The sequence below is a fragment of the Perca fluviatilis genome, chromosome 19 (assembly GCF_010015445.1).
Source record: "Perca fluviatilis chromosome 19, GENO_Pfluv_1.0, whole genome shotgun sequence".
Lineage (NCBI taxonomy): Eukaryota > Metazoa > Chordata > Actinopteri > Perciformes > Percidae > Perca > Perca fluviatilis.
This window is the reverse complement of record NC_053130.1, coordinates 23099626-23126295: the sequence shown is the minus strand read 5'-3', so window position 1 is coordinate 23126295 and position 26670 is coordinate 23099626. Positions and strand designations below refer to the sequence as shown.

The following is a 26670-nucleotide window of genomic DNA, read 5'->3' as shown; positions in this document are numbered from 1 at the left end:
GCAGCGGAGGTTACGGGGGGGAATTGTGGTGGTGGAGGAGGTCTGTGAGGTAGGAAGGAGCCTGGTTATGGAGGGCTTTGTGGGTGAGGAGGAAGACTTTAAACTGGATGCGTTGGGAAACCGGCCAGTGGAGGTTCTGAAGGACGGGAGTGATGTGATCACTGGAACGGGTGTGGGTGAGGAGACAGGCAGCAGAGTTTTGGATGTATTGGAGTTTATTTAAGGCTTTTGCAGGTGAACCATAGAGGATGCTGCATGTTGCAGTTGTTGATGTGTGTGAACTGTTGTCTCTTGGTGAGATAGGAACGGAACCCAGGAGAGTGCGGTGCCACTGATGTCGCAGTCGGGACTGTAGATGCATGACCATTATGCTCCAAATAACCATTATTTAATTTTTAAAACTTAACATACCGGTATTCAGTACAAAACAAAGGCTGTAATGTGACACCACTTTAAATACATTTAACCATTTCCAGCATAGAATAAAATGTCAACTGTGAACACAGAAATTACAGACATTATTTAGAATAAAAGCTGGACGGATGTGAATTCATGTAAAAGTATCATGATAAAACTTGATTTCATTTTTCTTTCCCTGTCCTTTAAAACACATAATATTAGGTCCCCTTCTTAGGTTATTCATCATTTGCAGGGTTAATAATTCCAGCTCCTGTTTGCATGTTGAAGTGTCCTTGAGCAAAACATAGAACCCCAAATTACCACCCACTGCCATAGGAGCGTAATTTAAAGTTCAGGATAAAGCGCTATACAAGTGCAGTACATTAAACATTTTCATAAAAATGTTAATAACAACATATTTATAACAGTATATCAGATCATTTGATTTAAGTCACAGACATCAGAAGAGCCACGTTTCTATATGCTAATGTAGCTTCTCACAATTGCTTGTGATAATCAGACAGTTGCATTTTCCTGACGCACATTTTTTGTGCTGAATGTCTGAGCCCACTTCTCCAGCTCTGCCTTCAGTTTACTGGCATCAGGTCGGTCTTCTGGCTTCTCACGCAGCATTAACTTGATGACATTGTTCTGCAAAAAAACAACAAAAAACAGTGCAAAGCCCTGCATGTCAGCCTCCCTGTTACATGGTGACCATCATGACTAAACTGACACCCTATGGGAAATACTACTTCATGTGGCAAGGGAATCAGTAATGATAATAAGGATATTGTAACCTACCTCTTGGGGAAAAGCCTTTGAAAAGTCTTTGGGAAGATTCTGATATCTTGCGTCATCCAAAACCTGGTATTCATGAGGTAATAAAAGGATTAAAGAATATGTTAGCCTGAAATTAGTCTATATCCTTCGCGTTCCACTTCCGGGATTGCTCCGGTGCTGCAGGAAATTCCACCGGATGCATGTATTTTCCGTTTCCTTCCGCTTTCTTTGTGTTGGAATTTTTAATCCGGTGGATTTATGAGGACTATTGTTGACTGCTCCTCAGATCTCTGCATGGTAGCTAGACTATCTGTCCAATCTGAGTTTTATCTTGCACGACTATTTTACAGCGGCTTTGTGCAGAGTTTAGCACCTCCCATGTCGATTCTGATTGGTTTAAAGATATGCCAATAAACCAGAGCACATTTTCCTCCCATCCCTGAATGCTGTGTGGCGTAGCCAGATTCTCCTTCAGCACGCTTTGGAGGAGGGTCTGGCAAAGCGAGACTAGCCTGGAATTTACCAATAATTCAAAATATGCTCTCAAAAAAAAGGTTAAGCAAGATAACAAGAGGAACAAAAAAGTTCCATCTCATCTCCTAGCTTTAGTCATGTAGTTACATTTTTGTGGTAAGTCATTTAATCAACCTTTAATAACAACACAATGTTACGTTCTATTTATGCAAGACTCACCACTCGTCTTTCGTGGCCAGTAGAGACTTTCCAAAGAAGTTCCAAATATATCAAGCCCAGAGCAAATATATCCACTTTTCGGTCATAGTTCTTCTTCCTCTTTTGGGACAGAATAAAAATACAGTATTGACACAAGGTACTTTAGCAGCAAAAAGTTATATTTCATTAATCATCATTAAGATTAACTAGTTACTGTATGCTCATGAGGTAATTGAAACTTCAGCTTTTAGCTCAGATTTTAGGGATTAAATTTGCAATTCAGTTTTAAATTTTTTTTATGTATATTGATATAAAATCTCTAACGTGTTTGATGTAAAACTTTTGATTTGTAAAGGTCTCACTGCCAAAGGTAAAGACAGTTGAGACTTAAGTGTGAAAGGGCATATAGGTAGCCTAACTAATAGAAAAACATATTTGTTGACACAATAATACAGACAAATTAAAAGTAATTGTCAGTAAAGACCATCTCACTTGTTCAGGAGCCATGTAAGACCGGGTTCCTGTGTTCTCTGTTCTGTCCATCAAAGCATCATCATCTCTGGTGACCAGACCAAAGTCCCCAATCTTCACTTCTCCATCCAGTCCAAACAGGATGTTTGCAGGCTTAACAACAAAAAGAAAAAACAGAAATTGAAACAAATAAACATCTATCTCCCCACACAATAAGTATTAAAGTGCTCATATTATGCTCATTTTCAGGTTTTCAGGATTTAGAGGTTATATCAGAATAGTTTACATGGTTTAATTTTCAAAAAACACCATTATTTTTGTTGTAATGCACATTGCTGCAGCTCCTCTTTTCACTCACTTCTTCTTTGTTGGGAGTCGTACATGCACAGTAGCTAGGTAAGGACTACTACCAAGTCAAAAGCAGAGTATGAGGGCGTGCCATGCTAGCAGCTAGGCGAGTATTATAACCTGTGTTACAAAGTGACGCACGTTTGTCACAGAAGTAAAGTCTGGGTCAGTGTTTTCTGTTGGAGATGGTAAGTCCCTTTGGGGTGGACTTTGGGCTTTTTCACTTTTTAAACCTATAATGTGCACAAAAGAGATATATAACGCAATAAAGGAAAGGGAAAAAGCCAAAAAGCATAATATGAGCACTTGAACTAGTGAACTTGGAGCTTGCAGTAGCAGCACCTTTCCACCAGGGGCAGGATCTGGCCTAACACTAGCGAGGGGCAAAAGTCTAGTATGTGGTGCTGCTACTCTCTACCAGTGAGCACCAGTATATACAGTGCCTTGCGAAAGTATTCGGCCCCCTTGAACTTTTCGACCTTTTGCCACATTTCAGGCCTCAAACAGAAAGATATAAAACCGTAATTTTTTGTGAAGAATCAACAACAAGTGGGACACAATCATGAAGTGGAACGAAATTTATTGGATATTTCAAACCTTTTAAACAAATAAAAAACTGAAATATTGGGCGTGCAAAATTATTCAGCCCCCTTAAGTTAATACTTTGTAGCGCCACCTTTTGCTGCGATTACAGCTGTAAGTCGCTTGGGGTATGTCTCTATCAGTTTTGCACATCGAGAGACTGACATTTTTGCCCATTCCTCCTTGCAAAACAGCTCGAGCTCAGTGAGGTTGGATGGAGAGCGTTTGTGAACAGCAGTTTTCAGTTCTTTCCACAAATTCTCGATTGGATTCAGGTCTGGACTTTGACTTGGCCATTCTAACACCTGGATATGTTTATTTGTGAACCATTCCATTGTAGATTTTGCTTTATGTTTTGGATCATTGTCTTGTTGGAAGACAAATCTCCGTCCAGTCTCAGGTCTTTTGCAGACTCCATCAGGTTTTCTTCAGAATGGTCCTGTATTTGGCTCCATCCATCTTCCCATCAATTTTAACCATCTTCCCTGTCCCTGCTGAAGAAAAGCAGGCCCAAACCAGGATGCTGCCACCACCATGTTTGACAGTGGGGATGGTGTGTTCAGGGTGATGAGCTGTGTTGCTTTTACGCCAAACATAACGTTTTGCATTGTTGCCAAAAAGTTCGATTTTGGTTTCATCTGACCACAGCACCTTCTTCCACATGTTTGGTGTGTCTCCCAGGTGGCTTTTGGCAAACTTTAAACGACACTTTTTATGGATATCTTTAAGAAATGGCTTTCTTCTTGCCACTCTTCCATAAAGGCCAGATTTGTGCAGTATACGACTGATTGTTGTCCTATGGACAGAGTCTCCCACCTCAGCTGTAGATCTCTGCAGTTCTTCCAGAGTGATCATGGGCCTCTTGGCTGCATCTCTGATCAGTCTTCTCATTGTATGAGCTGAAAGTTTAGAGGGACGGGCCGGGTCTTCGAGATTTGTAGTGGTCTGATACTCCTTCCATTTCAATATTATCGCTTGCACAGTGCTCCTTGGGATGTTTAAAGCTTGGGAAATCTTTTTGTATCCAAATCCGGCTTTAAACTTCTCCACAACAGTATCTCGGACTCTGGTTGCCCGTGTGTTCCGTTTTCATGATGCTCTCTGGCGCTTTACACGGACCTCTGAGACTATCACAGAGCAGGTGTATTTATACGGAGACTTGATTACACACAGCTGGATTCTATTTATCATCATTAGTCATTTAGGTCAACATTGGATCATTCAGAGATCCTCACTGAACTTCTGGAGAGAGTTTGCTGCACTGAAAGTAAAGGGGCTGAATAATTTTGCACGCCCACTTTTTCAGTTTTTTATTTGTTAAAAAATTTTGAAATAGCCAATGAATTTCGTTCCACTTCATAATTGGGACCCACTTGTTGTTGATTCTTCACAAAAAATTACAGTTTTATATCTTTATGTTTGAGGCCTGAAATGTGGCAAAAGGTCGAAACGTTCAAGGGGGCCGAATACTTTCGCAAGGCACTGTATACTGGTTCTAGGTACTCTGCCCTCAGGCAGGCTTCACTACTGGTTGATTTAGGATCTGTCTTAAGGTACTGGCGGAGCTTCGGCAGGGTAAACCTGAGGACATTACAAACGCTCATACACCTGAAGTTACATATAGGCAGTGTTGGACTAGTTACTTCCAAAATGTAATACATTATAGATTACTAGTTACTGTCATTTGAGAGTAATTAGTTATATTACAATATTACTGTCTCTGAATTGTAATGCTTTACACTACTTTTGAGTTACTTTCACCAAAATAACAGCGGAAGTTTGACTTGGCAGGTAGCTTGTGAATTTCACCACCGGATCAATAAAGTCTCATCTTTATCCACTTTAATACATCATAGATTATTCATAATATTTTGTATAATTAATATGAATATGCAAAGTAACTAAAGCTATAAAAATAGAGAAGTAAAACGTACAATAGGCAAGTAGGAGAAAATGAAAATACTCTTTTAAAATTAAAAGTACCTTACAGTACAATGGTTACTTTCCACGGCTGATAAAATGCAGTGGTATTTACGCGTAGCAAGTCTCAACATTAATTGCCGACACATTTATATTAAGGTGACCAGATTTCTGAGACAAAATCCGGGGACATTTTCAGCTCAGAAGCGTAAATACCTCCAAAACAGGTAATGTTTTTATCTTTGTAAAACTTAAAACGGGGACACTGCCCCAGGGGCCACTAGACCTAGAGCTGCACTGGGGCACAAGTCCCCCTAGGGGGGGTCCATGTGCATGTTCCCCTGTAAGAAAATGTTGTCCATTTTAACATTTAAATGCAGCAATATGGTGCACTTTGAAAAGAAATTAGAAAAAAGTTAGACTTGATTATTCTTATCTATTGATGTAAATATTTGTGATGTAGCCTGAATTATTTTGCACTTCAGAATTTTAACCATGCACACACATGTGGAATAGTTTTTTCTTCATATTTTTGCATTAATGTCACTAGGAAGCATACCAGTATAAATATATTCATATTTGTAAGTGGGATATACTGTATATAAGTAAGTGGGATTGTCTGGAATCTGGCAATATAATAACCATTATGGTAGGATACACTGGCTAAGCAATTTACAAAAATGTCTGTGCTGACATAAATAGTTTACATGAGAATACATTAGAATTTTGGCCCAAAGTTGGATACCATGTAGAAATTTTGTTGCAATTTCAAAACCGGATTACCCGGGAACCGCTTGTTGTACCGATGCATGTGTTGAGTGAAGAGTTTGTGAGATATTTCAGAGAGAGTAATGGGTGTGCAGAGATTTATGCCGAATGCAAATATGATAACATTTCATGTAAATTCAATGTTAATTTTCTCGCAAACGATTTGTCTCAGCAACTGGCGCTAATATCATTCGAAAGCTTAGATTCTAGTTGAGGTGGTTGTGCCAGACTAACGGATTTGGCTGAGTCTCTATCTGTCAGAGGGAGAACAGGAGTGCGGTTGTGAAGAAGTTGTTAATTTCATGGCGCAGATTAACACTTTTGCATGCACTATATCCGTGTCACATTCTCATTAGGGGCTGAGCCCCCCTAAAGGTCTGATCCTAGAATCGCCCCTGCTGCTACTTCATACTTTTACTCCACTACACCTCAGAGGGAAATGTTGTAATGTTTACTGCACTACATTTATCTGACAGCTTTTGCTTTATTGCTTCATGCTAAACCCACCAGACTTCATGTAAATAAACAGTAATTTGCGCGTGTAGGGTGCGCGAGTTAGCGCAACTATATGTTTGGTCAATGTTTTCTTTCTTTCATTCCAATTTCAGGTCTGTCATTCACAGTGAAAACCGGAGACATTTCCGGGGACAGGTAACTGAAACCGGGTACGTCTGGTCACCCTAGTTTATATCTGTCAGCAGCTCGGGCACACTGCTGTTGTAACTCGCGTTACTGAGATTGTAACGGGTGTAATATTACCGCAATTTAATTAGTAATACGTTATATTACTGTGTTACAGCAAAAAAGAATACATTACTGTAATTGCATTACTTTTGTAACACGTTACTCCCAACACTGCATACAGGTAGCTTATATGTATGTCAGCTTTGCTTACTCTCTCAACATATGAGCACCAGAACAATATACTGGTTCTAGGTACTCTGCCCTCAGACGGACTTCACTACTGGTTGATTTAGGAAGGTACAGGTGGAGCTTCGGCAGGGTAAACCCAAGGACATTACAAATGCTCATACACCTGAAGTTACATACAGGTAGCTTATATGTACAGTATATCAGCTTTGCCTCAGCCACACAATGCAGAGTCTGCTCTCACCTTAAGGTCCCTGTGGATGTGATTCTTGGAGTGAATATATTCCACTCCACTAACTATTTGCTGAGTAATGCTGAGACTTTGTTCTCTTCTCTTTGAGTCTTGGGGAGACTGATTGTTCTTCTCATCAATCCAGTCTATAAGGGTTTTGGTGTCACATAACTCCATCTGAATATAGAGGTACTTTCTAGAAGAGTAGGAAAATTATTGAAAATGAGAAAAAAAATTAATTTCACCTATAACTTAAAATAAGAAAGTTCAGACATAAGGTAAGTGCCTGGGACTCACTGGGAAGATCTGTTCCTGCCAGTGGAACTGTCCCATTTGTATCCTGAATCCTCCGTCCAAACTGTATAGTATCTGACGATATTACGGTGGAGCAGGTCTGATAATGTCTTCACCTCTCTTAGAGCTTTTCTGATCCGAAAGTAAACAAGGACAATTAATGAACAAAACACAAATGCTGCACATGCACAGTGGAACATCTCTACTGCATACTTACTCATCATAGTAGACGATTTTGACAGCATAATCCTTCTCCAGCAGTTTCTCTCTTGCTTTGTAAACATGACCAAAACCTCCACTGCCAAGACACTCCATGGGCTCAAAGTCTGAAGTAAACCTGTCAAGATTAACACTATTGTTTGCAAAAAGGTAAAAAACATAGAAATTTATTTTTGGTTGTACAGCACTTATTAAGTGAGATTCAAGTTCACGTCAGTATAAAACGCTATAAATGCTATTATGCATTTTTTTTCATACCTTAACTGGGTGGATGTCTCATTCTGACTTATCCCCATATTCTTGTCTTTGGCAACATGCTTAGAGAATGAAAGAATAAAATGTATTTATAATTTTGATCCCTACTCTGATTATTAAGTTTTACATGCTATATGAAGTACGACATATAAAACAGCCAAGTAGTATATTGTCTTTTGGACAATATACTATCTCAAAATGTGCAACTCTCTATTTTCCTTGACTGGACAAACTAAACTTTTTACTCACTATTATTCGGTTTCCCTCTCCACATACTGAGTAAGCAGATTATAACATTGTTTTTATGAGATTGTGACAGAAAGTGCAGACCTGATCCTTGGAAGAGTTGGATGAATCAGTGAATATTCCTGAGCCACTTGTACCCGTTGACATACTTTGTGACGATGAAAGTGACTCCCTAAGAGAACATACAATAATAAGATGCATGATGCATTTTCAGCATTAAGCTCTACAATTGGTTTTAACAATTGGGTCCATAAGTAGCTTACAGTGATGTTGACAATCTGGCATCATCTTCAGATGCAGTTGACCTTATGGGAATCTACAATTCAGAAAAAAAGTGGTTGATTAATGTAGCATGTTCAGTGATGTTGTAGTGATGTTTCACTTTAGATTTTTTATTATGAGAGAACACACCTGAGCCTTGGGAAGGTTTGATGAATCAGCGAATATTATTGATCCACTTGTGCTCATTGATGTGCTTTGTGATGATGATTCATGGGACTCCCTAGGGGAATACAATGAGAGACATCAGTACAGCTTTCTCAGTATTTAACTCAATGTTCTGCTCTTTTAACAATAAGTGCCTTACAGGGTAGTTGATTGCGGTGAGAACATAGGTGGTGCACCATCTTCGGACACTGTTGACCGGACGGACACCTAAAGTGCAAAGAATGTTAGACATATATATTTTATGTGATATTTTACCTCAGTGGAACCATTTTATTCTAAAGTAATCAAAAGTAGCTAGGGTTGAGATCTGCTGTAAGTATTAGGAAATATCACTATGGTGTAATCTTTAATGGCACACAACACCATTAAAAAGTAAGACAGCTGCTCTTTTGCTGCACTCTGTGGTAGGCTACGCCAGGAGTCCCACCTCCCCACACAGAGACCGTGCGGCTGATAAGTCAGCCGGAAAAATTATCGAGCTCATTTTTAATTGATTTATTGCATATCGCGACAGGCCTAAGCAGGCGCACATATATAGAGGTGTATGCCTCGATGCAGAAGGTCCAGGGTTCAAGTCCAACCTGGACGAATTCCTGCATGTCTTTCCCCTCTCTCTCCCCTTTCACATCTATCTGTCCTTTCCATTAAAGGCTGAAATGCCCAAAACAAATCTTTAAAAAAAAGAAAGAAAGAAAGTAAGACAGAGGGCCCTATCCTACACCCAGCGCAATTGCCTTTGTACACCGACGCATGTATCATTCCTATTTTGCACCCGACGCACAGCGGACTTTTCCCTCCACAGACGCACGTCGGTAAAATAGGGAATGTATTTGTGCTCCCAGGGGTGGTTCAACGAAAAGAGGAGGTGTGTTCAGGCGCAAACGTTACTTGGTGCTATTTTGCAATTTCAGAAAACAATTCCGCCACTGACCAGGAAAAACCTGGTCTAAAGTCAGTGGCGCGTTATTCAGATGCTATTTTAGGGGCGCATGCTTGGCCATAATGTAGCGTGTGCACAACGCGCATACACTTCTCTCATCTAAACGGACGCAGCAGTTCCCATTTTTGCAAACCATACATAATTACAAAGGAAAATATTACTGAAAATGCGCTTTAGGTGTTTGGATAGGTCAGGAGGCACTTTACAGTACAGTCCTCAAAAAGTCGCAGCATTCTTTGTGGCTTGTTGTGATTTACACAACATTTCCATGAATCATGGATGTGTTGATGACATAAATGAGGAAATATTAGAGGACTTAAGGAAACGTGATGTTGAACTACGGCAGGATTGGACACTCCGGCGGGATCTGGTCCGGGAGTGGCAATACGCGATGCGCTCCTGATGGAGCGGGTGGACGGAGATGGAGTGGGGGGAGGAGGAGGAAGGGGCACAACAGGAGCAGGTGGTGCGTTTGGAGGCCCACGCTCCATGGCAGCAATCCTCTCCAGACTGTGGAGATGCGCCCGAGGGGCCGCAGCAACATCGCCACCCGGTCAAGACGGGCATTTATTACTTTGCCGCATCTCGTGCGCCAGGCAAATCCGCCGTCATAATAGCAATCCGTCATGGAACAAGCGCGCCTGCTCTTAAAGGGAATGTGAGATGACGCTCTGATTGGTTTATTGCACGTTACGCCCAAACCACACCTAGCTACTTCAGACCAACCCATTGTAGATTTGCGTCGGGCGCAAGACTCATTTATCCTGCCGGTATAATAGCAACAGCGCCCGAGATCTGCCCACAAAGCCACTTGCGTTTTGCGTTTCATACTTGCGTTTCAGATCATTAAAATAGGGCCCAGAATGTGACAGTCTAGAAAGAAAGAAAAATTCTATCCCTGGAATAAAAAAAAGAAAATGCTTTGCTTGAATGTTTATTGAAAGGTCTTTCAAAATAAAAGCAAATATGCCGTGGTGAATGTGGCCCATGTGAGCAGGACATTTAGAGGCTGATTAAAAGCATCAGGAAGAATCTGTGATGAAAATACACTTAGCTGCCAGTTTATTAGACACACCTAGCTGAAACTAATGCAGTCTAGTACAACAGTCCTGCAGTAAATCCTAGCTTCATGAAGGTTATACAGTAATGTTCAATGTTGTTGTTTTAGAACTTCATGAAGGAAGGCTTTATTGCATCGCTGTTGTATTAGACAGCATTCGTTTTAGCAATGCTAAGTGTACAGTACCTAATAAACTGGCAACTTAGTGTGATTATATAAAGTGAGTAGAAAATATAAATAAATAATACCTTGCTGTCCCAGTCTGTCTGTTCTTGAAGAGCAGACCAGGCCAGCTGAGCTGCTTTTTGTTTGGCTTCCTTTACACTCTTACCCTCACCCACATGGTACTCCTTATCGTTGATCACTAGTTTGTAGAAAAATCTGTGTAGTGTTTAGAAAAGGAGCAAATAGTTAACATCATTATACGTACGCTAACATGTTAATGTTGTTTATAACTGAACATCAATAAAGAGTTAGCAATAGAGTGTCTGTAGTGTCTATTCAGGTTACAGAGGTTCAGGTTCATACTCACTGAAGGTCATGAGATGGACCGCATCTCCGTTCCTCAATAAATGTATGGTGGATGTTTTTTTTCTGACAGTAGTGGTTGACAATTCCTATGTAATTTGCCTCTGTAATACTGCTGTCCTTAGAGTTCATACTGAGGCGTCCTGTCGTATTACTGTAATAAAAAGTAACATTTCACACTGATGATTATTATTTGGATATGATTAAAAATGAACTGCTGCTATGATTTACTCACCAGATATCAAAAACATGTTGATTTGTTTCCTCCTTTCGTTGAGCTGATGTGGGGTTGTGATTCTCATCTGCAGTCTTGAAAAAGAAAAAGAAAATACAATTTTAGTCTGCTGAGTATGTGACACCCTACAACATCCAAAAGCCTAGAATTGGATAAGCCAGGAGATACTGGTGTGTAATACTACTTACCTCTGTAGTTTTACTGCCACATATCACATCATATACAAGCTTGGCTGCTTCCTCCTTAGCTTCCCTCTTTGTTCCTCCAATGGCAGCTGGATACTCATTATCACCAACCACGAAGCTACAGCTTCTAATATTAAAAAAACTTGATTTAAAGCACTTTTTAATCTTGACAAAATAGCTACACATTTGGATGCAGTCAAGAGGCTTACGGAGTAGCATTATTTGGTCCCAGTCTTGTTGTCTCCACAGCTCTTATGGTCAACCTGTTCCTCTGACCATATTCATTGAGCCAACATATATAGTTGATGTTACTGATATTACTCGGATGAGCTGGTTCAGAAGGAGCTTCAGCTGCATTTTCTGTCTGTCAACATAATAACAAATATACAACAACAAATATACGACATTTACCATGATTTGGTCTTTTATATTCCAATACCTACAATGAAACTTGCTTTAGTTAAAGGTCCCATATTGTAAAGTGAAATTTCCATGTATTTTTTTATTATGAAGAAGGTTGAGGTGCTATATAGATACTGTGAACGTATCAAAAACGCTCAATCCACAGAGAAATGCACCTAGCCCGTATTCAGAAACATTGCCTTTAAACGAGCCGTCAGGAATTCCGTACGGTTGTGATGTCACAACTATACTTATATATATATATATATATATATATATATAAAAAAGTCATTCCCTGGTTACAATGACAGTTCAGAGACACCAAGAGCACAGATGTGGAAGACACGGAAACGCTGACAAATCAGAGCAGACAAAGCTTAAAGAGACAGGCGTGAATACAGGTATATTCAGACAGACGGTATGTATAATAATGCGTTTTTTGAATACTAATACATGTAAACATGTCCTAATATGAAACTAAAAATTAGCATAATATGGGACCTTTAAGCAAAGAGGAGCAATAATCTTACTGTGTCAACTGAGTCCTGATGTTCGATGTTGAACAAGCATTTCAGGGCATTTTTAGCCGCATTATGTTTGGCTTCCTTCTTGTTCTTTCCCACACCATCTGGATAGACCTTTCCATTTAGGACTACCCTCTGGGTGAATCTGTAGAGGAATTGTCACATATCTGTTTTTTTGGCAAGTTGACTTGAAATTATGTTGGTGGGGTTGGGGTGCATTAAATGACATGACTCTGCAAACCACCATATTCAGCCTGTAGAAGGACTCCACCAGGATATTCACACGCCAAAGCCTAGGTCAAATGTGATTACATTCATAGGCTGAAATTGTAACACAGTATTGTAACAGTATGATTATTATTCAAAGAATGTAGGCCTACGTAAGAACAAATTTCAGGTAAGCCTACCTATGCTCGATGTAGCCAGCCTTCTTAAAGTATTTTGTTTTAATGCAATTTTACTGCTCTTCTCTATTATATTTACCTTACCACAATTACTTCACAAATAAAGATTGTACAGGTCACAAGGCATAGGCTAGCTGATCCAGAGCTATAGGTAGCAGGTCATTACACCCATGTTATCTGCTGCAATTAAAGGGCTTTATTATTACAGTATGGCCATCCATTCACTTTACCCCCCAAAAAATATCTTGAGAATTATCACATTGGGCTGTAAGTAAAAAGTTGACAGTCCTTGGGCAATTATGTATTGAGCTAGCCTCTGTTAAATCCTGCAGTGCCGTTTGATACATTTATACTGTATTTAGTTGGTTCTAACCAACAGCTTTAATGGTAATTTTGGAGTTCTCTGATTTACCAGATGTTCTCCTAAATCTATTAATGAGTGACGTTAGCTTTTTTTCTGTACTGGGTATTGCACCACCACCCTCAGCAGCGCCATCGTCATCCATGCCAGGAAGACTCTCGCCCAAAATTACACCCATTGAAGTCTAGCACGACTGCGACAAAATATGTGCAAAGCCAGCAAAGGTGTGTAAAATCCACGGTTAACAGAAATTGTGTTCAACTCACATTTTAAGATGAGCGGGGCCAACAGAGCCGACGTCTTCATATTGCATCTTAGAGCTTGTTTTCTGTACGTACTCGTTTAGTCTAGCAACATAGTTTCCAGTTTCCATCGTTAATGACGAAGCTGTCGGACTTTCAGCTCAAATGACATAAAGTACAAAGCTCACAATACTGCTCCTCGTCCTGCGTATATCCGTGCTCCTCTGTTTCGAATAACTATGGACTCATGACAAACCTGTAAGTTTCGATTTCCTGGTATGAACGTCATTCACGTAACGTGCCGTAGCTTGAAAATCGAAACTAAATACTTGGCACCAATTAAACCCAGCATATACCGGTAAACGACGACCGCTGGCAAAATTGCAGTAAGTTGTTGTTCGCTGGTTTCATTTTAACATTATTGGGGGCATTCTGTATTGCTTTGGGGATACACTTTTTAATGTGCATGCATGTGGCACCTGTTCGAGTCAATTAACTGATTCATTGTTAATTAATTTATAAACCCCTAATTGTTGTTTGAGCAACAGCTCTGCTCATGCACATGCAGCAACACAGAGCTACAAGTCAGAGGAAAGTAACACCCCACACTGCAGTCCAAACGTTTTACACGTCGAAATAACTGATAACTGGAGGCACATATCTATGCATTTAATATCAAATTAATGGTGGGGACAATATTAGGTAATCAGAAGTGGTAGGGACATATCCCCACCATCCCTACACCAAATTACGCAGATGGTCGTTTGGCATTAGTTATCAATAACTGCAGTTATTTTGTTATAGTTTGTGCATACTTGAGTTCATCTGTCCAGTGGTGTGCACACAATGTCTCAGGGTGGGGGCAAAATTCTTGGTCTAATGTCACATCAGTAGGGCTTAGCTCTGACTATAGTCATACCCAGTGGCTGTGACCATAGAGCTAGTGGGCACACCCAGTGCCAGTTGGTTGTACCTGACTGGGAATGGGCACAGGTAACCTGTAAATGTTTTGTGACACTAATCATGCCAGCCTAATGACAAATGTATTTTATGTTTATGCCCTGCAGTTATCTAGATAAATGCAGAAATAGTAATATAAGTTTTGTTACAGTATTTAAAGTTGGCTAATCTGTTTGCCCCATAAATTGGAATTGTTAGTCACAGTGCTGTGTGAGATGGCAGTTGAAAATAACGTATATCATGGTCAAGGATGGCAACTCCATAGCAAGTCTTTATCATTGCCGCTAATGTTCTCCAGCAAGGCTGAGATCCTCCTAGTGGTGCAGTAACTTTATTATAACTTGAGTTATTATGAATGGTTGCTGCTGACACTGTGATTGTGACTGGTTGTTGTTGTAGTTGGGATAACACTATGGCTGTAGCTATAGATAAGGGCATTGCTGTTGCTGTGATTGTTTTTTGCACCACTAACAGACCTACATGCCAGTGTCAGCTGATAAGGTCGAGTTGGGTGAGCGCTGTGGTGAAGCTATTCCTGAACTACGACGGTGTACAGTAGGTTGGTAACAGATCTGTCTATATGATAGAAGAAGGGTTTGGCTACAGTTATGGCTCAGCTTTTCTTCCAGACTGGAAGTTAAAGGTGACAAAACCGAAGCACTCAAACGTCCCATTAAGACAGATGTAGGTGGTTTTGGGACTGTCTGGGGCCCCAAAACCAACAATTTTGCACTTTCTCCATTTTCAAGGGCCAGCAATCAAAAGTATAACATATTATTGTGCCATTCAATCATTTGGATCCATTGTACATTGTTTTGTCCTTGAGTCTAGGAGTTATATTTTAGACGATATTGAACCCTAAAAATGGATTCCCATGATCAATTTCATTCCAGACCAGGCCATTTTCAAACTAATCTGTTACACCGCAGACAGCCAGTGTGGTAAGTGCATATCTGCATCAGTGCGCACTTGACTAGACTAAATCCGCCCCATTTAACTTCCTGCCTCTCTAACCCTTTTCATGAGTTGCCTTTTGTTGTTTATATCCAGAAAGGATATAAGGCATTGACTGCAAGTATAGATTGACCTTTGGGATAACCAATGTTGGAATCAATTTAGCTGATAACTAGTATCAATACTAGTGTTACTTAGTCTTGATTTGAATATCAGTTTCACATTGTGTGCACATAAATACTTAATGCATGCTCTCTCTGCTTCTTTGCTGCTGTTGTGTGCAGCCATCACTTCATTAGTTCACAAAATCTGCATTGACCATCAACACTGTCTTGTCAACATGCATGTGATTAAATCATTAACAAAGGAGAGTTAAAAGAAACATTATACAAAAGCCTTTTAATGAAGAAAAAAAAAACATAATGGTACTGCAGACAGTTTTAATATTAAAGTATTGGTATCAATATTGGTGATTCTGACCGTGTTATACTGGTATCAGATAAGACTCCCATTTTGTGATATCACCCACATCAATTTGCATAATAACATAATGAATGCTGTGAAGTACTCTAAGTTTAACATTAATTGCTTTTTTTCTGGGACAATGCACTGTGATCAACATCACTGAATGGATCACTGAAAAGTAAATGGGAACTAAGGCACTCATTCATCACAGTATCCCTGAATTCATCGCAACAATATTTGCTCCATTATAGTTTTTAATAGTAAATTAATGAGAAAAACAAGTTTAAACAATACATTTAACGAGTTTCAGCATAGAATAAACTGTAAACTGTGGACGCAGAAATTGCCGGCACATGATTATTTCGGACAAAAGCTGGACAGATGTGATTTCATGTCAGTTACTTTTTAAAATCATGATAAAATTTGATTTCATGTTTCGTTTCCTGAATACAAAACCCATAATGTTATGCCCTCTTCTTAGGTAGTTCATCAATTGCATGGTTAATGATTTGTCTTCCTGTCTGCATCTTGAAGTGCTTTTGAGCAAAACCCCAAACTGTCGTCCATTGCCATAGGAGTGTGAGTTAAAGTCCCAGGTAAAGCACTATAAAAGTGCAGTACGTTAACCATTTTAAACCAGTTTCATACAATATTACTAACATCATATTAACACCAGTATATCAGATAATTTGATTAAATCACAGGCATCAGAAGAGCCAGATTTCCATACCCGCTTGTGACTTGTCACTAATGCTTTTGATAATCAGACAGTTGCATTTTCCTGACACAAATTTTGCACGTTGAATGTCTTAGCCCACTTCTCCAGCTCTGCCTTCAGTATACTGGCATCGGGTCGGTCTTCTGGCTTCTCACACAGCATCCACTTGATGATTTGATTCTGCAAAAAACAACAAAAACAACTTCTACTGAGAAATACTATCATACGATATTGATGAAGCTCCACTCCACACTATTATGCACTTTGGAAACTGAGATTGATATCTTCTCAAAATAGTGTTATCTGTGCTGCTTGATATTTGACATTGTTCACATACAGACAGCAGCAGTCTTGTTTCTCCAGGCTTTAGAGATGGAGAACTGTTGTCTTACTTAAAGGTGCTGTAAATGACATTCAGAACATTAATATAGCAGCACCGTTTTTCTTTCACCCTTCGAGCCTTTAAGATCTGCTGATCAGCTGTAACCGCTGTGTGAGCACTGCTCTCCCACGGGAACCCGGCCCAGGTAGTGTGCAGTGCAGAGCCGCGGCGATTAGCTAGCTAATGAGTGGGGTTTTTAGCTAGCGACTCACAGTCCTAGCCGCCGCTATTTTACCTATGCACCCTCTGTGTTTGCTTGTGATGTCAGAGGTGCACAGCCAATCCCGACCCAGATTCTGAATGTCAATCAAACTCTGATGAGAGCTGTTTTGAGGCAATCACAGTCCAGACTGAATTTTGTTTTGTATTTAATGTACAGCACCTTTAAGCAAAAGTATGTAAGTATTATCAATGAGATTTACTTAAAGTTAACAAGTAAAAGTACTCAATTCATATACATGGCCCCTGTGACTGTAAAACTATTATATTTTATATCATTAGATCAGTATTATTCATGCATTAATGTAAATGTAGGATTTTACTGTTGTTGTTTGAGGTGGAGCTAATTATTAACTATTTGTATAGGCATGCAACTAGTGATTATTTTCATTATAGATGAATCTGCTGATTATTGTCAGCATTAATCGACTGATTGTGTGGTTTGTAAAAACCCCAAAAATAATAAATGTTCACAAATACCAAAATTCCAAAGTGAGACCATCACAACATTCGTTTTGTCCAACCATTAGGCCACATTTAATTATTTTTTATTTAACAATTATTTAAAAATACATTTAAAATATTAAAAGAAATGTATGATCAAATCCTCACATTTGAGAAGCTGCAACTATGAAGTTTTAAAAAGTTACCAATTACGTTTTTGTCAATCGATTCATCTACTACTAGTTTTAGCTATACTATTACATTTTATTGTTTTGTGTGCAAAAATCATATTCATAAAATAACTAGTAGCTAAAGCTGTCAACCAACTGTAGTAAAGTAAAAAGTAAAATATTTCCCTGTGAAGTATAAAGTGGCATGAGAAGAAAATACTCAAATATAGTAGTACCTCACATTTGTTCTTAAGTACAGTACTTGCGTAAATATACTTAGGTACATTCCACCATGGTCTGTTGGTGACCATCAATACGTACTAGCACCCTGTGGAAGTGAATCGGTTAGGATAATAAGAATATGGTAATCTACCTCTTGGGGAAAAGTCTGTAAAAAATCTTCAGGGAGCTTCTGACTTCTGGCATCATTCCAAACCTTGTATTCATGAAATAAAATAACAGTTAGCCTCAAATTTACTAATAATTCAAATTATGCTGTTGAGCGTTACAAAGTAATAAAAGAAAAAAAAAAACAATACAGATTAAAGATTCATCTTACCTGCTATCTACAGTAAATTGCTTTTGCTACATACCATATTGTGAATAATCAACTAATGGTCTATACCCAGCTGGTTTCTTATTCGTTTATAATAAGCCTACATAATATGGTAACATTGTTGTGGCAAGTCATTTGTTAAATTTCAATAATAACACTCAATGTTATGTTCTGTTTATGAATGACTCACCACTCCTCTTTCATGGCCAGTAGAGAGTTTCCAAAGGAGTTCAAAGTAAATCAAGCCCAGAGCAAATATATCCACTCTTCGGTCATAGTTCTTCTCCCTCTTTTGGGACAGAATAAAAACACAGTATTGACAAAAGACATTTCAGCAGCATACAGTAATCCTTTCATTAATCATCATGAAATATTAACTAGTTATGCTCATGAGGTAAATGAAACATCAGCTTTCAGTTGAATATTTGTTCTACTGGCACAAAAGTCGTAACTTTGATTTTACAGCTCTCACTGCCAACAGTAACGATAGGTGAGAATAAAGTGTGAAAGGGCATACAGGTAGCCTACCAGATTAAGCCCATTAGAAGAACATATTTGTTAACACAATAATACAGAATAATTTAAATGTATTGTCAGTAAAGACCATCTCACTTGTTCAGGAGCCATGTAAGATGTGGTTCCTTCGTTCTCTGTTCTGTCCATCAATGCAGAGTCATCAACATCATCTCTGGTGACCAGACCAAAGTCCCCAATCTTCACTACTCCATCCAGCCCAAACAGGATGTTTTCAGGCTTAACATTGAACAGAAAAAAATGTAAACAAATAAACATATAGCTACTCACGTGATGAGCAGTAACACATGAACTAGTGAAGTAACGGCTGGAAATGATTTATAAAAAGGTCTATGTTTGAAACCAGCATTTCATCTAATTTCATCTTTCAGCTTGTGGCTTTCATTGGGTTTTAGAAATTGGTCTTGATGAATTACAGTAATTGCCTTGTCTTTATCTAGTTAATCACAAAATAATCAAATGATGTTAAATTTTTCTAATATGGCATTGTTTATTTTATTATTATTACTATTATTAAGTTAAATCTAATGTAAATGTCATTAATGTACAGGTAGTAGTATGTTCTAGGGTGTCTTAACCTGATGGTCTAAAAATGTCAAAAGCTTCCTACATCCTACCAAGATTAATATTCTGGTGGGATTTATGTAATACTGGCCTTAGAAAATGACCAGAATTTGACATAAGTCGAGAAAAAATTAATAGAAACTACACACCATGAGTTTATGTAAACAAACATTTACAAAGCAGAAAAATGTTGTCACAACTCCAGCCAGCTCAAAATATTCCGTAAACTTTTTTCCTTCTTTTTTTGCGTTCTGTACACGCCCATTTTTAACCATAAATAGTCAATGCAAAGCACCTCTTGAATGCTGATCAGTATATGAATGACACTGGCAGTGCAGAGAAAAAGCAAAAAAAAAACTTGTCAGACGTTTAGGAATTGCTGCAAATTTAATTATAATTTCGGCCTTTTCTTGCAGTGTCTGGAACCCTGATCTATAACTACATGTATTAATAATACGTCCAAAACGGCAGGCATTACAGCACTCGGGGACAGCATCGATATACCAGACGTATATAATAAGATTTAACAAAACTATATATTATATCCAAACAAGCCTTAGTGATAAAGTTGAAGATTATATATAATATAATATTTTTTTTTAAACAATTAGCTGTCTGATATTTCCCTCTGGAAACAGACGGTTTCCCCCAGAGTGGCGAAGACCTGTAGCCTATTTGGACCGGGATGGCACGGTTCCTGTGCGTTGCCCCTCTCTACTGGACCCAATTCAGTACATAAATCCAAGCGCTGAGCTTTAGAGAATCTAAATCGGCATGTTATCCAGTCATCGTCATGGTCCCTGAAGTCTCTTTTTCTCCTGATTCTTCCATTGGGGTTAGTCCTCCTGCAGGGCCAGCAGTGCCATCATGCAGCATTACGCACAGGGTCACCGCAGTATTTATATGTTTACAACAATTTGTGATTGTTAACACCTTGCCAAAATCACAGCATCAACTAGTGGTATCCCCCACCCAGAGATACAATTTGAAGATGAAATAAAGTGTAATAGGTAAACACACTTTTCTTCAAGCAGGTTTTGTCACAAACAGTATTAAAGTTCGGACTGATAACGAGGACATAAAGGGTAACGATTGCACGAGAGCTTAACGGCTATATTTTCAGACTTTGACATTTGATGATATATGCACAGTTTTAAAGACCGATATTTAGTTATTTACACTGTGTTCTGCAGTTATCTAATGGTAGGGTATTTGATGCTATCCTGTATTCCATGGAGTCGGGCCATCCCCTCCTCCTGCGCTTCTGTAGCGGACTCTGTGATGGTGAGACAGCGGCAATTAAATATTAAGAACACATTTTTATTTAAGATTTGAGTTGGAGGTGTTTATGGAACAGTTATCACTCAGTACAAGCGAAAATAACACTGCTGGATTTCATCTTCATGGTAATGTGGATGATATGGAGTGAAAAAATTTGCGTGAGGCATCAATATTTGAAAATATTACGAGTAATCGTTATTCCCATTTACTCTCTGCAGTCTGACTTCAGTTCACCACATCACCATCTGCGTCGCCAACATAGATATAGAACAATATCTATGGTCGCCAATTCCTATTTTGTCTCCAAAATGTGCGTACGCATGGGTCAGAGTTTGCGTGGAGGACCGCACATTCTCCCGTCAAGTTTGTTTATTATACATCACAACATTTGCGTGGGAAGTGGCGTACGCACATTTTCAGCCTCGTTTAAATGCCACGTTTATAAATCAGACCCCTGGGCATTGATCGTGACCCCTTTTAAAACCATGAATGCCAGGGTTTCCAAAGACCAGCTCCTATGCTAAGTCACCACAAGAACTGTTCCAGTCAGGCTGGGCATGTCAGGTAACCATCACAAAACACTTACATTCCACCTAATTAAAGCACCTCATCTATCTGTTATTCTGGGTTATCCCTGGCTCAGGCAGTACAATCAACATATTGGCTGGTCCATGGGAGCCATCTTGCAATGAAGCCGTCATTGTCGTTCTGTCTGCCTCAAATCTGATTTGCCCCCACTCCTAGTCTCCCCTTCCCTCTGGAGTTCCCATCTTCCCTTCTATATCAGCTTTGCCCCAGCCACACACTGCAGAGTCTGCTCTCACCTTAAGGTCCCTGTGGATGTGTATCATGGAGTGAATATATTCCACTCCACTAACTATTTGCTGAGCAATGCTGAGACTTTGTTCTCTTCTCTTGGAGTCTTGGGGAGACTGACTGTTCTTCTCATCAATCCAGTCTTTAAGGGTTTTGGTGTCACATAACTCCATCTGAATATAGAGGTACTTTGCCGATGAATTGTCTAAAGACCTGGAGAAAAAAGATTAAATTACTCACCTTTAACTTAAAATGAAAAGTTAAGATTTAAAATGTGTACATTACTTACTGGGCAGAGCTGTTACTGCCTGCTGAAAGCTCCCCTTGGTATCTTGAAGCCTCCATCCAAAATGTGTAGTATCTGACGATATTACGGTGGAGGAGGTCTGATAATGTCCCCACCTCTCGAAGAGCTTTCCTAATCCGAAATGAATCAGTAAAAAAACAGATAGACAGACAGACAGACAGATAGATAGATAGATAGATAGATAGATAGATAGATAGATAGATAGATAGATAGATAGATAGATAGATACTTTATTAATCCCAGCGGAAAATGTCACTGTTACAGCAGCTTTGCAAAAAAGACCAAACAAAGTACTTGGACAAGTACTGCACATGCTACATAGCACAGACTGAAACCTAACTACTGCATACTTACTCTTCACAGCAGACAATCTTTACAGCATAATACTTCTTCAGGAGTTTATCTCTTGCTTTGTAAACACGACCAAAACCTCCACTGCCGAGACTCTCTATGGAATCAAATTCTGAAGTAAACCTGTCAAGATTAACACTATTGTTTAGGCAAAAAGGGGTAAACAAACAGAGATATCTTCTTGATTGTACATCAGTTATCAGGAGAGATGTTTAAGACCATATCAGTATAAAACACACATGCAAAAATGCAAATTAATGTTTTTTTTCATACCTTGACTGGATGGATGTCTCATTCTGACTTTTTCCCATATTCTTGTCTTTGACAACATGCTAAGAGAATAAAGGAATAAAATAAATGTATCTTCTTTTTTGGGCTTTTCCGCCTTTATTTGACAGGACAGCTAGGTGAGAAAGGGGAGAGAGAGGGGGAAGACCTGCAGGAAATCGTCACAGTCTGATTCAAACCCTGGACCTCTACGTCTAAGTATATGTGCACCTGCTCTACCCACTGAGCCAACCCGGCTACTAGATTTATCATTTTGAACCCTGATCTGATTATTACGTTTCTTTTTAGTAGTCCTAGTTCTACTCTTTAAGGACTAGGACATGCAACATGTCGACAACAGCCAAGTATTATATTGTCATTTGGAGTGACTTCCTCCATAGGTGGGGTAAGATCACAAGTAGTCACTGGTATTGTATTTACAGAAATGTGCAACTGTCTGTTGCCCTCCCCACATACAGAGTAAACAGAATATTAAAAAAGAATATGTATTTTATATAAAAGAAAGTGCAGACCTGATCCTCGGAAGAGTTGGATGAATCCGTGAATATTCCTGAGCCACTTGTACCCGTTGACATACTTTGTGACGATGAAAGAGACTCCCTAGGAGAACATAATAAGATGCACGAGTACAGCCTTTTCAGCATTAAGCTCCACAATCTGTTTTAATACTTGGGTCAATACAGTGGCTTACAGTGAAGTTGACAACTCGCTTGGTGCATCATCTTCAGACGCAGTTGACCTTATGGGAATCTATGATTCACAAAACATTGTTACAATATAGCATGTTCCACATAATATAATGTACTGTCCTGTAGCCCTGTTGAAAATCTTGTTAAACCACCAATATGGACCCAAACTAAACTTTCTTGCTCTAATTATGCAGCTACAGTACTCGTCTGCTATATTCTGTAAATATCATAAAAGCAGATTTTTGCTTTACCTCCTGGAGATTTTTTTTACAATTCTGAGAGAACACACCTGAGCCTTGGGAGGGTTTGATGAATCAGTGAATATTATTGATCCACTTGTGCTCATTGATGTGCTTTGTGATGATGATTCATGGGACTCCCTAGGGGAATACAATGAGAGACATGAGTACAACTTTCTCAGTATTTAACTCAATGTGCTGCTCTTTTAGTAATAACAATACAATAAGTGCCTTACAGGGTAGTTGATTGCGCTGAGAACATAGGTAGTGTAGCATCTTCGGACACTGTTGACCTGACGGACACCTAAAGTGTATAGAATGTTAGACATAATTATTTCTTAATGTAAAACTGTGCCTCAGTAGAAACATTTTATTGAAAAGTAAACAAAAGTAGCTGCGGTTCAGATCTGCAGTCACTTGGTATTAGGAAGCATGACTAACTACAGCCTGGTGTTATCTTTTCTCTACATGCATAAACATAAAAAAGAAAGAAAGTTTGAGTTCAACAGTAGTACTGCAAACTGCATCCTCCAATGATAAATCAACAACTCTCTAAAACAGTTTCAATAAAAAACATTATGACCTTCATGAAGGTAGATTTGTGGCAAGACTGTTGTATTACGCTGCTGTACCTAATACACTGGCAACTGAGTGTACAGTACGTTGATTTAAAGGAGTACGAAATATGAAATACCTTGCTGTCCCAGTCTGACTGTTCTTGAAGAGCAGACCAGGCCAGCTGAGCTGCTTTTTGTTTGGCTTCCTTTACAATCTTACCCTCACCTAAAGGGTACTCCTTACCGTTTATCAGTACTTTGTAGAAAAATCTATGTAGTGTTTGGAAAAGGAGAAAATAGTTTAGATCATTGTTAACATTTCAATACTGTTTACAACTGAACATCGATAAAGAGTTAGCAATAGTGTCTGTAGTGTCTATTCAGGTTACAGAGGTCCAGATTTATACTCACACAGGGTTATGAGGTGGGCCGTCTCTCCTTTCCTCAATGTAAGAATGGCATAGGCGTTTTTTCTGACAGTAGTGATTGACGAATCCTATGAAATTTGTCTCTGTATTTTTCTCCCTTTGTCTCTGTTTGTTTCCGTAAGGCTGTGAGTTCAGATTGAGGCGTCTTATCTTATTACTGTAATAAACAAGTGACATTATTTCACACTGATGAACTCCTTTGCACCTGCTGTCATCAGACTGTACAACAGCACTGAAAACCTATATTACTACTTTCACCTTATACTATATCTCATATTGCATACAAAATCATAATCTACCATGTTATACTATAATATATTACACTGATTGTTGCATCATTATTAATCTCTTTTAACACAGACACTAAGTACCATTACTTAATCATATATTAGTCTGGTCTGGTTTACTCACCTCTGTAACTTTAACTTGTATTTCTTATTACTAAAATGCTCTTCTGAATCTCCCTGCTGGGTATCAATAAATGTTTAACTTATATTATCTTAAAAATAAAAATGCACTGCCGCTGAGATTTACTCACCAGATATCAGAAACATTATGATTAAGTTCCTCTTTTAGTTGAGCTGATGAACAGTTATCATCTGCAGTCTTAAAAATAAAAAATAAAGGACAATTTTCAGTGGTTTCACACACAGTGGACTGTGCCATGTTGAGTATGTGACACCTGACAAAAACACAATATATTTTTAGACCTATGATTGGTCTTGATACTAGTGGCTAAAAGCAAGGAGGAGCAATAATCTTACGGTTTTAACTGAGTCCTGATGTTCAGTCTCCAACAAGCATTTTAGGGCATTTTTAGCTGCATTCTGTCTGGCTTCCTTCTTGTTCTTCCCCACTCCATCAGGATACGCCTTACCATCCAGAACTGCTCTTACGATAAATCTGAGAAGAAAATATAAAAGACGATGAAAGAATGTGGTGCAATGGAGGTTGCAGTACTACATGAATTTGCACACTTGATTTACATCCTCATGGGTGAAGTTATTAACATAAAATACTGGGTGAATCTGTCATGGAATCGTCACATTTCTGTTACACAGGCAAGTTGACTTTACAGTAAATGATGATGGTGGGGTTGGTTGGTGGTGCATTAATTAACATGAATCAAACCACCAGCCTGTAGGAAGTAAGGTAATCATTTCCCAAACTAAAACCTTGTTCAATTGTGATTACATCTGTATGCTGGAATTGTATCACAGTACTGAAAAAAAAAGTGAAATCGCCCTTAATTGCATTTTCACAAATATAATAAAGCTTTCACAAATCTGAAACTGTGTTTTTAATAATCTTTAGCCTCTCTGGGATAATTTAGTTCAGATTTGACAAGTAGGTGTAGTGGTTTTGGATCTGGACCTGGTCTAATGTGGTCTACATATGAAAAAGAACAGGGAACTCTCCCTTATTGCGTTCTCATAAAGACAATAAAGCTTTCACAAATCTAAAAGTGTACTTTAGACATAATTAATAATTTACCTAAATGACTAACACGCTTTCAATACAGTAAGAGGTTAAAAAAACGGAGGATCACGTCGCTCAGCAATGTAAATTATGTTTCCCTGCTGAATCAGACGCTGTGAATCGGAAGCCAACTTCAGCGTGGTCACCACCACCCTTATTATAGCAGCGCCAGTCATTCAATCATGCCACCCGTCCCTGCAAGGAAGAGGCTATCATCCAAAAGCATCACGACAACTACGGCAGAATAATGCGCAAAGGTATAACCCAAGTGCAACACAGCCACATTTTATTCTACTCACGTTATATCATGGACAGGGCCAACAGAGCGGTCCTCAAAAAGCAGCGCAGATCTTGTTTTCTGTGCGTACTCGTGTAGTTTAGCAACATAGTTTCCAGTTTCCATCATAAATGACGAAGCTGTCGGAATTCCTGTTCTAATCAAAAGCTGTGAGAATAAAGTGTAACGTTTTCATTTCATATCTTAACTATTCCTCATAGTCCTCCATAGCCTATCCGCAATCTGCTTCGATTAAGTTGATTTTAGATCAACTTTGTACCAATGCCTTAAGTTTCGATTTCCTTTTATTAACGTCATATTCACGTAACGTGACGTGGTTTGACTTTATCCGTCAATCGAAACTATAAAGCTCTGCCACCATTAACCAGTTACTGTACATCAGTAAACGACTGCTGGCAAAACTCCAGAAATGTGTAGTTCGGCTTAAGAATTTAATAAATCTGTCTCAGGGTGGGGACCTTTTCAAAAGTATAGATTAGAGTTCAGTAAACTCAGTGTTGCTTTGCTCTTGCCACGGTATCTGCCAACTGAATATTTCTTCCTAGTCCTTACTTGATCGTAACAAAATATACTCTATCGGCTATTAA

At 38.9% G+C, this 26670-nt stretch overlaps 2 protein-coding genes across 4 annotated transcripts; both read right to left on the bottom strand.

Moving 5' to 3' along the window:
- Nucleotides 1-197: 197 nt before the first annotated feature.
- LOC120547578 (interferon-induced, double-stranded RNA-activated protein kinase-like) lies at nt 198-13637 on the bottom strand. 2 transcript variants are annotated; one of them, XM_039783053.1, is made up of 19 exons: nt 13409-13637; nt 12384-12522; nt 11661-11815; nt 11455-11578; nt 11267-11340; nt 11036-11185; nt 10752-10884; nt 8643-8710; nt 8468-8558; nt 8320-8372; nt 8141-8228; nt 7814-7872; nt 7554-7688; nt 7340-7468; nt 7055-7238; nt 2344-2475; nt 1873-1971; nt 1201-1263; nt 198-1050 (listed from the first exon to the last, which is right to left on the bottom strand). In XM_039783053.1, the coding sequence occupies exons 1-19, from the start codon at nt 13513-13515 to the stop codon at nt 916-918; spliced, it is 2118 nt and encodes a 705-aa protein (XP_039638987.1). In that variant the 5' UTR covers nt 13516-13637; the 3' UTR covers nt 198-915. The 2 variants fall into 2 exon arrangements, with proteins under 2 accessions (XP_039638987.1, XP_039638988.1); XM_039783054.1 differs by having other exon boundaries at nt 7554-7673.
- A 2087-nt stretch (nt 13638-15724) lies between these two features.
- On the bottom strand, nt 15725-26381 carry LOC120547579 (interferon-induced, double-stranded RNA-activated protein kinase-like). Of its 2 annotated transcripts, XM_039783055.1 has the most exons (17): nt 26085-26375; nt 25071-25209; nt 24845-24912; nt 24290-24463; nt 24016-24148; nt 23558-23625; nt 23372-23462; nt 23085-23143; nt 22906-22993; nt 22379-22437; nt 22109-22228; nt 21737-21865; nt 21456-21660; nt 18865-19005; nt 18443-18541; nt 18070-18132; nt 15725-16661 (listed from the first exon to the last, which is right to left on the bottom strand). In XM_039783055.1, exons 1-17 carry the CDS (start codon nt 26189-26191, stop codon nt 16527-16529), a joined length of 1878 nt encoding a protein of 625 aa, XP_039638989.1. In that variant the 5' UTR covers nt 26192-26375; the 3' UTR covers nt 15725-16526. The 2 variants fall into 2 exon arrangements, with proteins under 2 accessions (XP_039638989.1, XP_039638990.1); XM_039783056.1 differs by lacking the exons at nt 15725-16661; nt 18070-18132; nt 18443-18541; nt 18865-19005 and adding an exon at nt 20507-20626 and having other exon boundaries at nt 26085-26381.
- Nucleotides 26382-26670: the final 289 nt, after the last annotated feature.

What these genes read in the sequence shown, in the direction of transcription:
- LOC120547578 (XM_039783053.1), bottom strand. Translation starts at nt 13,515, where the DNA reads ATGGAAACTGGAAACTATGTTGCTAGACTAAACGAGTACGTACAGAAA. An exon ending in GGTCCATCTCATGACCTTCA is followed by an intron (nt 10,885 to 11,035) that starts GTGAGTATGAAC and finishes AACACTACACAG; the next exon opens with ATTTTTCTACAAACTAGTGA. An exon ending in AAAATCGTCTACTATGATGA is followed by an intron (nt 7,469 to 7,553) that starts GTAAGTATGCAG and finishes CTTTCGGATCAG; the next exon opens with AAAAGCTCTAAGAGAGGTGA.
- LOC120547579 (XM_039783055.1), bottom strand. Translation starts at nt 26,191, where the DNA reads ATGATGGAAACTGGAAACTATGTTGCTAAACTACACGAGTACGCACAG. An exon ending in ATCAGGACTCAGTTAAAACC is followed by an intron (nt 24,913 to 25,070) that starts GTAAGATTATTG and finishes TTTATTTTTAAG; the next exon opens with ACTGCAGATGATAACTGTTC. An exon ending in AAGATTGTCTGCTGTGAAGA is followed by an intron (nt 21,866 to 22,108) that starts GTAAGTATGCAG and finishes ATTTCGGATTAG; the next exon opens with GAAAGCTCTTCGAGAGGTGG.